At 37.0% G+C, this 14,137-nt stretch overlaps 1 protein-coding gene and 2 long non-coding RNA genes across 9 annotated transcripts in view; 1 reads left to right on the plus strand and 2 right to left on the minus strand.

The window, feature by feature from the left end:
* The window catches only part of NALF1 (NALCN channel auxiliary factor 1), a 538,865-nt gene that overhangs the window by 506,078 nt on the left and 18,650 nt on the right, over positions 1–14,137 (plus strand). The window contains exon 3 of one of the 7 annotated variants that reach the window (XM_039866305.1): positions 684–796. The exons of 5 other annotated variants lie outside the window; for them this stretch is intronic. In XM_039866305.1, the coding sequence (XP_039722239.1) occupies positions 684–790 (107 nt within the window). In that variant the 3' untranslated portion in view covers positions 791–796. Of the gene's footprint in view, positions 1–683; positions 931–14,137 lie in introns of those variants that run through there. One more of the 7 variants, XM_039866304.1, reaches the window with a different exon arrangement.
* On the minus strand, positions 722–3,800 carry LOC120605350 (uncharacterized). The gene is made up of 3 exons (XR_005653616.1): positions 3,666–3,800; positions 2,267–2,491; positions 722–899 (listed from the first exon to the last, which is right to left on the minus strand). It is a non-coding gene; the product is annotated as an uncharacterized LOC120605350 (long non-coding RNA).
* LOC120605349 (uncharacterized) overlaps positions 6,319–14,137 on the minus strand; it is a 21,607-nt gene continuing 13,788 nt past the window's right edge. Inside the window, exons 2-4 of the long non-coding RNA XR_005653615.1 lie at positions 10,170–10,279; positions 7,599–7,789; positions 6,319–6,511 (exon numbers count right to left, since the gene is read on the minus strand). This is a non-coding gene — a long non-coding RNA (uncharacterized LOC120605349). The remainder of the gene's footprint in view (positions 6,512–7,598; positions 7,790–10,169; positions 10,280–14,137) is intronic.

The following is a 14,137-nucleotide window of genomic DNA, read 5'->3' on the forward strand; positions in this document are numbered from 1 at the left end:
AGGATAATTCTGAGGGCAAAATGTCAGCAATCATTAGACATGCTTAAATTTGACTTAGAGTAGGTTGGAGTCTGCCCACATTGCCTTTGTATAGCCTAAGAAGAAATCATGTTTCTTCTTCAAATTGATAACAAGTTTATATGCCAAGTCTATTTTCTGAGAAGTGTTTTGTTACTTTACCTTAAGCCAGTATCAAGAGCATTAAAAAACGTCTACCTGTTATTCACGTGTGTGTGTGTGTTTTAGAGCCACATGATAAAGACCAGATAAAATTTTATCTTATATTTCCCATGAACAATATTCACTTTGCATTGCATAATTTAGACACAGAATAAGATATAAAGGATAAGAGTAGATTGTTTTTGACATAAATGGTGAGTGGACAAGTGAGAGCATGACGCTTTGCCTGGCGATGTGCTCTTCAGAGTTGTTGCTCTATGTTCTCGTAGTAACAAAGTGCTGTGCAATATACCTGCAACTAGGGGTCTGATCATGGCACATGTAGTTTTCAAGTTTTAAGAATAAAACACCTTGATAAGTATTGAGAAACATGAAACCCCTCTTCTTATATCAGACTTTATAAAAGCTCCGTAAGACAGTGACATATTGAGATGCTCAACATGAGAATTTATCAAATCACTTCTAGATCACTTATTTACATGCCTATACTGTTCTAAGTCTAGGTGATAAGCTATCAAGAGACAGTCCACCAAAGCTCTCCAGTAAGAACCCACCTGAAAACTGGATGAGCATTTCTTATGCCGCCCAGCGCTGTGGGAAGGACATCTAACCGAAGGTTAGGAGACACGCACTTCCTTTCTCTTTCTACTATGAATTCTCTCTGAGCCACCATTTCCTCACTGGTAAATCAGTAATAGCAACATCTTGACGCACGTTTGCTGTAAGGATTAGAGATAAGGGAGAAGCACGAGACACGTCATCAATAGGCCATAGCCATTGTGTTTAACAAAGTGATTTCTGAAGTGTAAAATGACTTACCAATCATTTTTGTTATTCCATTGACTTAATGTGAGATCATTTTTCATGTAGCTCCTCTCTGATGGGGAAGACAGAGGGAAAGCAAGAGTGAGAGAGAGACAGAATGAAAGAAAGGAGGAAGGAAGGAAGGAAGGAAGGATATTAGTATCTTCTTCCTTTGAATCTGAGCCCAAATTCACCAAACACAGGCTGTTAAATTACTTGATTTTCACATGAAATTTTCAATAAAGGGTCATCAAGATAAGGCCTTCAACTCAATGATGATTTTAGGACTTCAGAGAAACTTGTGGAATTTTATGTAAAGTTTGTATGTTTGTTCATTCACACGCATGTAGATTTTTTTCTAGAGATGTTCAGTAGCTTTTGCCAGGTTCTCAAAGTAGACAACGACCATAAATTAAGGGTAAGGTAGTTGTCTTCATCTACTCCTGGTTCCTGCTCTTTTATCAGTATGTGTGAAATATGGGTTCGGATGTTCATCCCCTTTCTTTGTATGCTTTCAAGGCTGTCAGAAAGCTAAAAATGAGATTTAATCTCTTTCTGCACAATATGAGCAGAAGGTCTACCTTATATTTTTAATTTTGTTTGAGTTTTGTAAAATCAGCTTTTTCATAGCCATAGCTACATCTCATCTTTTTTTCAAAGACAGGATAGAGACTTGCCATTGAGTCCAGAGAAAAATGCCATTGACGTTAGAAGCTTTCGGGGACAATCTCATCACTGAATATTTGGGAATCTAACTTTTCTTTCACTGCAGTCAGTTGGGCTCATGTTCCTTTTATTACTAAACTTCTCAAAAATGTGCAGAATAAATTCTGAAGGCATTTTTTCTTGAAATTCTGTAAATTTTTTCAACAAAAATGGTACTAATTTTCAGACTGATCCTCTTTTCTAAAGTGTGTCCCAGGCCTCCTTGAAGAAACATTGTCTGTCTCGATAACTAGCAACCATCATTTTCCACTTTATGTCCCAGAGGTCCCTGGAGTGTTGCTGCTGGCCTGAAGAGACATATTTTCTGATGCTAATCGCTTGCTGCTTTGTCACTACTGATGAGGATCCCCAAAATGGGCCCCAGAATAGTCTCCTTTTAGGCAGAAGTTAGGCCAGAGAACACTTCCTAGAGACCACTGGTTAAACCTATGGATCCAAGTGACTTGTCACATTTCTAGGGAAATTAGTAAGACTTTTATATTTCTCTCCAAATATTATCACACAATTTTTGGGAGGCTCAACTCTTACAGATGGACATGAAGATACAAAAACTTACCTTTTAGATAAGTTCGAAGTGAATACGAGTCTTCTCAAATGCCTTTATATATTTTGAATGAAGTGTCTTCTGTCCTCAGACAGAATTAGACCAAATATAGTAGAGAAATAGAAGTACTTTTCCTGGTTTCCCAGTTGACTGCAGATAATCTAAAGCCACCTGATGACAGGCTCATGATAACTTTCCATGTTTGCAAGTAATAGCAGATCTGTTGGACTTCTTCCTCTTTGAAAAAAGGTATAACGACAATCACTAACCAAAATTTTATTAAAGAATTCACCAACTAGGTTGGTCTTCATTTTGCTTCTAGAAATTCCTTTAAAAAAATATGATAAATGGTTTTATTTCTGTTCTATATACTGAAAAATATAATCATTTATTATTAAGAGTTTAAGTAATAGATGGAGTTTCCTTCAAATTCAATGTATTTAATTACAGTGATTTCCCTATGATTGGAAATATTTCCAACTCATAGCTTCCAGAAGGATAGAGATCCCCTCTAAGAATCAACCTCAAATAAGTATTCAGTAAGCACATAACTACACACGGCTCATTGCCAGATGCTGTCCAAGTGGGGATCAATTTTTGTTTAAGGTGCTTCTCCATGGTGACAACCAATTATCGTGGCGATGATTTTTCCTTAGAGTCCTCTGCATCCAGCCTTTTAGAGATGTAGAAATTAGGATGCCCACTTTTTCCTATCCCAGAGGCTTTTACTAGATATTTATTTTGCTTATGATTCCTATCATCAAAGAAAAGCACATTCCAGTCCTTGGGATCAGTTAACCAATTAGAAGAGTCAGAACATATAAAATTTCTTTAAATAATCAGGATTTGTTCATAATTGTTGTAACAGTTTTAGGTTCAATATTTAAAGCATTGTTTCTCTATAATGCTTACATTACTTACTCATGTCCTAAATTTGAATGTTTGAAGTTTTTATGTTTCGATCATCTACTACTTAATGTGTCTATGATCCTTAGTAAGCCCATAACTAATGAAAAAAAAAACCCTGAAATATCTGAGCATCCTTCTGTTGCTATACAATGTCTTTGACTGAGGATAGTACAGAAGGTCATGACCAAAAGTTCTGACCACAAACCTAGATGACAAGAAGAGCCCCTCCTTGTATGTTTAACTCTGCTTTCATTTTAGAAGAGAAAGAAAAGACACTTTGTCTGAGATCTCTCTCTCTCTCTCTCTTTCGTTAAAGAATAAAGCTGACACATTGCTGAAGGAATTGCTTGAAAAATTAATTAGGGATGAATTCTGAAGCACTGTCAGGGTGGAACCTGTCATTTAATGTTAGTCATTATTGAACTAAAATTTTTCAAGTGGGTTCTGTTCTCAAACTCAGTTCAGATGACACATTGCTATTTTAGAAACTTGGTTTCCTTACCTTTAAAGTGAGGAGGTGGAGTCATTTGTGGATTCCACGTTGTCAACTCATCACTGTGGTAATTACACAAGTTTCCCCTCTGCATGCTCCCTTGCCTTGTTCTAGAATCCCTTAGAGAAATCCTTGATTGCTTACCTGTAGTAGTGAACCAACATTAAGAAAAGAGGAGTAGCAGAGGATCACAGGCTGTGGATGCTATGGTAACAAACATTATGAAAATTACCATTTGATTGATAGATAAAATAGACTCAACATGATTTGCTGCTATATTTTTCATAGAGAAATTATTGAAAGAAATAAGAGTAAAAGTTGGTCTGCTGGGGTTACTGACAATGGAGATAAAACATATTTTGAGAACTATATGTAAATTTTGCGTTTCATTTTGTAGCTGTGACAAGAATAAGGTTATGTTTCTGCCTCTTGGGAAAATACTGTGGGCTGCTGTTGGTTACTCTGACAGGCTTGGTAATGATGCTGTGGAGGACGCGCGCCCCCTCGTGGTTAAGACTCTGCTACTGCAAAGGATCTTAAAAAGATTATTGCCTGCAGGCAAGGGAAGTAAATTATGGGTTGAGAGAAAAAGATGGGTATACAATACTTTGACATATATATTGATCAAATTAGAAAAAATATTTATGTTTTGTGTCTCATAATTCACATGAGAGAGTTCACAACTATGAAAGATCATTTCCAAAATCCAGTTTTGACACGACTAGGGAGTTGATAAAGAATTTTATAAGATACCATGACATAAAAAAATTTTCTCATTAAAGGAGTATTTCAGTAGAAAAATATGCTACCTATAGATTTAAATTTCTACTTCTATGCTATTTTTAATTTATGTATTTTCCCCATTGTGCGAATATGTTTTTTTTTTCTAAAATGAGGGAGTTTCTTTAAAAAGAATAATGAAATGACACTAGTTTTAGTACAATTTGATGCCATACAAAATTTTCTCATAAATGTATAAAAAAATTTAAGCCAAAAGAGAAGTGTGAATGGAGAGGATATGACCAGAATAAAATAAAGAAATATGAAAATAGGTTATAAAAAAACTAAGTCAAATGTAAGAATTTTATGTGCTTGGGACATCTTCATCCATTAAAACACTGTACTCTTTGAGGTTTATTCAACTTCATATGTTTAGATCTGAGTTTGGGCCACTCATATTTGAGATTGTCTTCCTTGATTCCAACTCCAGAGGCATTTCCAATAGCTCGTTTGCCTTGGGCAGCAGGAGTTAATGTGGGGAGAGAACACTGGAGTAAAAATTAGGACGTCTGGATTCTGCCAGTAGCTACAAATTTCACAATGTCATGCCCAGTAGAAGGTTCAGTTTTCTCATCTCTACAAGTGGTTAACAGTGCTGAACCTCCCAGATACACAGCCCATCAGGTTGTTGAAAGCAGAGTCTTGAGTTAGATGGAGACTTCCTTTGGTCTAGCATGATGGTACTTACAGAAGGACAAAGTGCCATAGCTCCAGAGGAGAATGCAGATGTCATGCCTGCCCACATCAGGGGAGGAAGCCATCAGGCTTAAGGTCATCCTGAATAATCCTTGCTAGAAAGCCAGGAAGAACTTGTGAATATACTCATCTACCTCCAGGGTTGCTGATAAAATGGACCATGCCCTTCCAAAGTCTGTTTACTTAGACGCATTTTGGGAAAATTCTAACATAGTTTAAGTTGTTCTTCTTTGTTTCATCTCTATAAGAGGAAAAATGAAAGGGATTAGACAAGGGAGAGTTGAGAAAATCATGGCAAGGCATTTGGTGGCCTAGAGTTGAATCAGCCCCAAGAGATGTCCAGTTTTGATCACAGTGAGCCCTGAGCTTGCTGCTCCAGGAGCTCATGAAGAGCTGAGCCCAAGACCATTTCCTGACCTGTCACCAGATAACTGAGCACTGCAGGTGGACTGAGCAGAAAACTATCCTCTTTGATGCCACCTAGGGAGGATCCTAGTGACATTGGTCAACATTGCCTGTTAACGTGCAGCAGCAGTGACACTTATTTTGTGTGACAGATATGTTTAGTCCTCTCTGAACTATCTAGGATGGACAGCCACCCTTTCCTCAAGCCAAATTGCTGATGCCACCTGATGGAGGAGCAGTGCGGAGCTCCTGGGCCGTGAGTTGGTTAGTCTACGCTTAGGCAGAAGTTGAATCAAAACATTTAGACATTTTCTCTAGAGCAAGGATAGGGATGAAATGCACGTCATTACATAGGTTCCCCAGAGCTCTACCTGACTGATAAAACTCCGAAGTATTTACAGCTGACAATGGTAGCATTTGAAGCAGTAAGCCAAAAGAGGAACTCTAATTCTGGAATTTCAATTTAGGACAGATAATTTGGGCAACGAAGGATTTCCCAGAACAGATGAACCCTTATTAGCGGAAGGTGTTTACCTACTTTGTCTACAAATAAACATCTCTGTGAAGCGTTTATGCCTATCTTGTAGCTGTTGTGGATATTTAGCTGCTTTGGACATTGCAATAATCTCACATGATTATAGATTTAGGCAATTTTAGAGCAAGCCTGAATTACAGAAGTCATCTTGTCTGATGTTGCTTTTACATAGGATGAAACAGAGCCTCCCACCTTCCACCCCCAAATTGTTATTGCAGGAACAAGAATAGATCCACATTTCCTGGCTATTAGTCCAGTGCTTGTATCACTAGTGGAACAGGAAATTACCAGTCAGTCCATCCTGAAATTAGCCTGTAAGCAAATGTATCCTGACTGCAATACAGCTGCAGAAGCTTTGTCAGTAGGCGAAGGAGAAGATCGGCAGACACACAGCTTCCAGTCTGTGCAACACCATTTCCAACAGTTCATCAGCCATGTCCTGGGTTCGAGACATCACATGATACATTAAAAATGAACATGACAAATATTTTCTACCTGGAATATTTTTGCAGTTAAAGAAGAACTGTCTCGTTCACTATTGTCTGGAAAATGCTGTGCTAAGATGGCTAGCTTTTTCAGTCAGATTAGTTAACAAGCATTTTTAGATTAGGGTAAAGACAAAGAACAAATTTCTAAGATGTTCATGTGAATAATATTGTGAATCTAAATGACCTTATCTTAATTTATATTCAGCCACAAATGAGTATTTGTGTCCCATGAGGAAATATTGCATTTGATAAGTTTTAGAATTGAAAATTAACCAATTTTGAAATCTTGTCTTTTGGCTTGAAATTACCAAGTGAGATGGTTATTGTTAGTCATAATTTCTAATTTATCAGATAATCATAATGTCTACTTTCCACAGAAAAAATATTATTATATGTCTTCAGTGTGCAATTTTCTTTAAATTAGTAAAATTTAGAAGCCTCAGATTTTATATTCATGATGCAGTCATTATTCAAAATAATTTTTGAAAATTTCTTTGAAAATCATTTTTATATTCTACAACATTCTCTTTGTGCCTTGAGAAATTTATCCAAATGTGTGTGTGTGTATACACACAGAGACATATAGCCAATGTTATATTATATATAGTTAATTTGTATAGAAAATTCACATATAATAATTTATCTATTTATGTAATCAATATAACAAAATTTCACAAGTAGAGTAGGTAATTATATGAGGAAAGATTTTAGGTTTAAAAATTGAAAATCAGATTTTAAGTATGGCTTTAAAATTAATTTTAAAGACAATTCCAAAAAAAGAAGTGAGTTCAATTTAGGAAAAGCAGCATGGACGGAATAAATGTGTAACCTCCCTAAATGAAAGCTTGAAAATACAAAACCCTGTAGAAATAAAACTTCTAGAATGTTATATTGAGACAACAGTTTTATTGCCTTTATTACCTTATTGTTTGTATTACCTTTCAGTCCCAAATGTGATATACTGTCCCTTTATTGACCAATTTACACCATCAAAAGAGTGATCAAATCAGGCAGAGAGTCTGAAAACAATGACTTTACCTAAGGCACTGATTCTGCTAGTAGAGTTCATGGTAACTTTCATTATTATTCCCTCCTTTACCAAACATTTCATTATCAGAGGGGGAAAAGCTTTGTTGGAGTTGATTCGGGAGCATCTTGCCATGGTTCAGTCTTTCTTAGTGTACATGGGCTCAGAAAGCCCCTGGAAATCCAACTTCTTCTTTTCAACTCTGGGAACAAACATTGCAAGGGAAATTAAAATAACTCCGATCACAAGGGAAATAACTGTTCCGAGATAGGATCTGTTTCTTATTGCATCATGGATTCTTCCTACACAGGTCATTTTATAATGTAGAGTCCCTTTCCGAACTGTGAAGAAGCAAAGACTGTTACCCCTGATTCCTTCTAAGGTCTGTTATATGTGCACGTTAGCACATAAATCAACATTTCTACCAACAATATCATATTTAAAGGCCAGTTTTCAGGAACTTGATACAAAGCCAATATCATTCGCAACAGCCACCTTTCCTCTTGCAATATAATGTCTGCCAACATTTGATAGACATTTTCACTGCTTGAGCATTTATTTTAACTATGCCCCGCCCCCCACACATCTTCACTGCTTTCTTATCTCTTACTTTTAACTTAGAGTCGCCACCAACTATGTACATGCTTAGGAGCTAAATCTTGGGACCACACTAATGTCTCTGAGACTAAAACAACTAATACTACATACATTTAAAATAAATAAATTGTATTTACTTATTTTTGAATTGGCAATACATGCACATGGCACAAAATTTGTAAGATACTAAAGAGTAAAAATTGAGCCAACTCCTTCCCCACTCTAACTGACAGTTATGGATTAGAGATTTATCACAATGTAATCAGTTCCTAATTGACAGCTATTTAGGAGATTTCTAATCTCTTATTAATTCCAGTTCACCAAGGATCACTTCCTACACTTGTGATGTCATCTGGTGGATCAATACTATACGAAGGAGAAGTGCACTAGCTGGATCAAAGAGTCTGTGCATTTAGCGTTTGGAAGATACTTGCCATGCAGCCCATTCTGGGCACTGATCATGTCCCTCTCCCAAAGTCCTACTGTCCTTAGAAGGATCTTTAAGCCCCTTCTTGGGGCTAGATTTGACCCTTGTTGCCCCATCATCTCCCACCATCCTCACTTATCATTTCCCTTTTGGAACCCAGCATTCCAAATGCCAGCTGATGTATTAGGTTCCTCTGCCTAGCACACTATTCCCTCAAGTTTTCTCCTGGCTAATCCTTTAGCAACTGTTATTTCATTAGGAGGCCTTCCTGGGCAACCCACATCCGGCCTGGGAGCATATATGCCCATAACTTCCAGTTGTGCTGTGTAATACTTAATCGAGATGCAACTGGACTGTCTCCTCTCCCTCCCATAGTGAACTTGATTGGGGTAAGATCTCTTGTTGTTTATGGTTGTAACCTTGGTGCCCACAGAAGTGTCTGACACATAGTGCTCAATAAACAAATATGGAATGAATTCATTAGTGGGTGACAACCCAAAGGAATCTGTGATGGTCCCTGTTATCAGCGAGAGGAGGCCCTCCAAGGTAGTGGAGAAGCCTCAGGAAGGCAGGGTGGTGTAGGTAATGCCCTGCAGAGCTGCCAGGTGCCTTCTGCCTATATCCATCTGTCACAGATATTATGAGGATTTGTACAAAAGGGGGCTGACAGTTAGATGCACTTTAACAAAACGTCTCCCTTTTGGAGTCGATAAGAATATCAATATTTCATTTTAAAGTCATCTTGTCCCTCACATTTCATCTGCCTGTCACATGCATTATAAAGACTTTTGTTGAATAGAGTTCAGGCCATCATCCTGCACCTGCTAACTCACCTGGAATACTGAGACTTAATAAAAAGCTTAAGAAATGATGTGACAGCTCACCTTATGGAATTTGCATTTTAAGTGGGTATCCCAAACTGTCATATGTTGAATTGTGGTCCCTACCCCCTAAATTCATATGTTGAAGTCCTAACCCCAATACTGCAGAATGTGTGACCTTATTTAAAAACAGAGTCTTTATGGAGGGAATAAAGTTAAACTTAGGTCATTAGTGTGGGCTCTAATCCAATACTGTATGTATTAATTTGCTAGACTGAAATCTCACAGTTCTGGAAGCCAGAGATCAAAAATGTTGGTAGATTTTGTTTCTCCAGAGGCCTCTCTCCTGTGCCGCCTTCTTGCTATGCCTTCACATGTTCTTCCCTTTGTGTGTGTGACCCTGGCCTCTATATGCGTGTCCACATTTCCAATTTCTATACAAACACCAATCAGATTGGATTAGGGCCCACCCTAAATACCTCATTTTAACTTAATCACTTCATTAAAGGCCCTATCTTCAAATAAGGTTACATTTTGATGTACTTTGAAGAAGTTAGGGCTTCAACATACCAATTTTAAGGGGCACGATTCATCCTATAGCAGTGTACGTATAGAAAGGAAAAATTGGGGCACACAGACACATACAGAGGGGAGACAAATTTGGGCACAGTGGCACACACAGACACACACATACACGCAGGGACAAGGTGACCGTCTACAAACCAAACTTGCCAAACCTTGATTTGGACTTCCAGCCTCTTGAACCGTGAGACCATAAATTTCTGTTGTGTAAGCCACCCAGTTTGTTGTACTATGTTACAGCAGCTCTGAGGGATGGCTAGCAATTCTGAAACAAAAAAGATATGTTCAGTATTGTTTGTTCAAAAATAAAGTAATGTCTAATTCTTATATAAATACAAATTTTTCGTACTTCAAAGTTTTAGAGGATTAGAAGAGAGGAAGCAATCAAAAGGAATTATAAGGGCAATGAGAAAGCTCAGCCAAGAAGATTTAGAAGATAATAATTATGTAGAGAGAGTAATGAGGAAGAAGAAAGAGTATTAACCAATACAGATCATTTTTAATAGTAAAATAAAATTATTTTTGAAAATTTCATGATTCTCTTTTTGAAGGAATTTAGAACCGCAATCAGTTTGCAGTGTTGTATGTGTTGGCCAAGTTTTCATGGTTCAATAATTAGAAGATTTTAAACCTGAGTCTGAAAACCCTTCATCTCAAGAAACGGCAGTTAGTAAATTTTTATTTGGGAAAATCTAGTTACTCTCTGGACTTTCCGCTCAATATTTCTGTGAATCTAAAACTGCTCTAAAAATCAAGTCTCTTGAAAAGAGAGGTTAAAAATCAAGCCAAATAAACTTTCTATCTCTAAATAAATTGTATTTTATATTAGTCATATGTTTGTTGTAATTATTTCTAGCCCACTCTTGTAGTATTAGAAGGATATACAGACTAATTGTTTATAACAGTTTCGCAAAATTTGTGGATGGCTTTCAAATTCCAAATCTTGATCCTTACAGTAAGAATGGCTTATATCTATGTTCATTTCTATTATTCTTTCCACAAATAGATAACTTTTAAATGAACAGAGAAACTTTTGTCAGTAAAAACATCAAACTTATTAAATATCTTGAGCGTCATTGATTAGCACACACACAAACAAAAACAAATGCGAGCATATAATTAGGGGAAACTCCATGTGTAAAGTCATGGAGTTTTAGAGCTGCAAGGACCCAAGTTGTTATCCAGCTGCCCTGGGTGGCTTTGTGTTGCCTCCGTGGAATGCTGGGCCTGGACCACTAAGAAGGGTTGAGATGTCTGGGACTGGCCTGTTGAGAAAGGATATGGTGGCCACTTAAAAATGTTTATAGGAGTGAGGAAACAAGCAGGGGTTTTCTTGACTCATATTTGTCCAATATGATAGCACAACAGTTACATCTGGAAATAAGAAAGCTGAAGATTAGAGAAATTAAGTAGCTTCTCCAAGTTCACACAAAGGCCAGCAGCAGAAGCCAACACATCTGACTTCCTGTCTAGCATAGCTCACTGTTTTCCGTACTCTTCTTTTTCACCAGAACTTTATTTTGTAACTGGAGTAGCTGACCTTCTCTTAATTATGACTTTCTCATTATAAGCTTGACTCCAGAGGGTCATAAACTTTTCCTGCTTTTATTATAACGTGTTCACTATACTAGAGAAAAATGTCTAAGAGTACATATGGTAGATATATATAAAATTGTATGTTCTGTGTTTCTTTCCCTAAGTAATTTTTCTTGCATTTTCACTCATTCAACAAAAATTTGCTCCCACTGCATTAGTTTTTTTGTTTTGTTTTGTTTTGTTTTTATTGTTGCCTTAATAAATTGCCACACAAATTAGTGGCTTAAAACAGCACAGATATATTATCTCATAGCTCTGCAGGTCAGAAGCGGGACACAGATCTCACCAGGCTGAAATCAAGGTGCCACAGGCTATCTTCTTTCTGGAGGCTCCAGGAGAAAATCTGGTTGATCATCTGGATTGTTGGCAGAACTCAATACCTTGCTGCCGTAGGACCAAGATCCCTGTTTCCTTGCTGAATATCCACCTAAGATAGTTCCCAGTTTCTAGAGTCACTCACATTCTTTGGCTTGTGGTTCTCTCCCTCCGTGTTCAAAGGCGGCAATGTGGAGCAAGTTGTTCACCCATCATATCTCTTTTACCCACTATTCGGCCTCCTTCTTCCCTTTTTAAGAGCTCTTGTGTTTAGATTAGTCTCACTCCATAATCCAGGATAATTCTATTTTAAGGTCGGCTAATAAACTTAATTCCATCTGCACCCTTAATTCTTGTTTGCTACGTTACAAGATATTTACATATTCCGGAGATGAGGATGCAGACATCTTGGGGGCCATGGTTTCGCTTACCACATCTATTATAGACCAGGCATTTTGCTAGATGATTGTGTTAAACTGGATTAAAAGACGTGGTTCAGAACCTAAGAAACACATGTTCCTCTGCAGAAGTAAACAAATTTAATAAATGCTAGACTGGAGGCATAAAATGCAAAGTATTAACAAAGTATAGCAGAGGAAGGAAACACTGTTTCCATTGCTTCTCTGGAACATAAGTACGGAGAGTGTTGTTATTACAAATTTACAGAGGTGAAAGGGAATACAGAGAAACCTTATTTCCCCAGGTTTAAACAGGTTATTTCTAAAACAAAGATAAAATTCATGATAAAGATTTAATTCACAGCTTCCAGGCTACCTTACTGTGTATATGTGTCACTACCATTACTATTATAACTACTCCCAGCGTTATTATTGGCTGCTAATTGTGAGTGCTTAGTATGCTCGAGACATTCAGCCAAGCACTGAAGATACACAGTCTCATTAAATCTTCACCATGTCTCTGTGGGGAGAGTATGTATTGGTGGGGACTATTGCAAGTGACAGAAACCTAACTAGAACTAACTTAAGCAAAAAGAGAGTTCATCGGTTCATATAATTGAAAAGTCCAGAGATAAACATCAGAGTATATTATGCATTAGATAAGTAGATGATAAAGATAAATAAGTTGGCAGGTATAGATATATTGATATATAGAAATACATGAGGAGATTAGATATGGATATGAATCTCTCTCTAGTTCTAGCTCCAACTCTACCTTTAACTCTCTTTCTCCCCATCTCTGAGCTGTTTTTCTTCGTTAGTTGATTTGATCAGCAGCTAAAGACTTATAACCTCTCAGTAGCAGGAAGAGATCACTTCATTCCCAATAATTTCCTCAGAAGTCCTGTGTTGGAGCCATGCAGTCTTACGTCGCAGGCCCACATTATAGCAAGAGGATGGTCAGTCAGGTTAGCCGGGGAACCGCCTTCATGTGGAAAGGTTAGAGTGGGTTATAGGGGTTATAGTCCTCCCACTGCATCCATTTGGTGTGAGAGGACTATTCCTCCAAATAAAATCTGGGTGCTGCTCCCAGAAAAAGTAATGGGTATTCCCTAAACTAAGCAATAGCTGCCCACTACTCTACCTGCCCAAAGCAGCCTCATCTTAAATGCCAGGCTTATTGTTCCTGTGCTGCCAACAATATTAAAGAAAAGATGCATTTCTTTGAAAACCTAACAATTTGGTCAAATATCTTGAAAACCCAAAGCATCCTTTCTATAAAGTAATAGCTATTATTAGATTTATATTAGTAATTGCAAGCTTTGAATTATTCTACACATAATTGAATATTTTCATAATAATATAGTATATGAATATAAATTATGTCTTACTAATTGTAGGACTTTTTTATTTGTAGTTCTGATTTATTTCCTTAAACTCGTTGAATTGGACTTATGAGGTAAAAGAGCACTAAAAAGCTTTAGGCTTTTGATATTTATTGCCAAAAACTCAGAAAGTTTATAATAACAAAGTCTCCACAGCAGTGTATTAACCACTTGTTTCTCATTTTTTTGTGGACATAGCACATTATAATGAGTATTTCTCAGTGTTATAAGTAAAATATTACACATAATTATTTTTTCAATTCTTTAAGTACTAATATTTAAACTTTTTTACATTGGTCTTTTTTATTTCTTTTATATTGTCCTTTAATGGTGATCTGATTCTTAATTTAATACATAATCTCTCTTCCTTTCTTCCGTCCATCCGTCCTTCCTTCCTTCCTTCCTTCCTTCCTTCCTTCCTTCCTTCCT

Source organism: Pteropus medius, unplaced genomic scaffold (assembly GCF_902729225.1).
Source record: "Pteropus medius unplaced genomic scaffold, Ma_sr-lr_union100, whole genome shotgun sequence".
Taxonomy (NCBI): Eukaryota; Metazoa; Chordata; class Mammalia; order Chiroptera; family Pteropodidae; genus Pteropus; species Pteropus medius.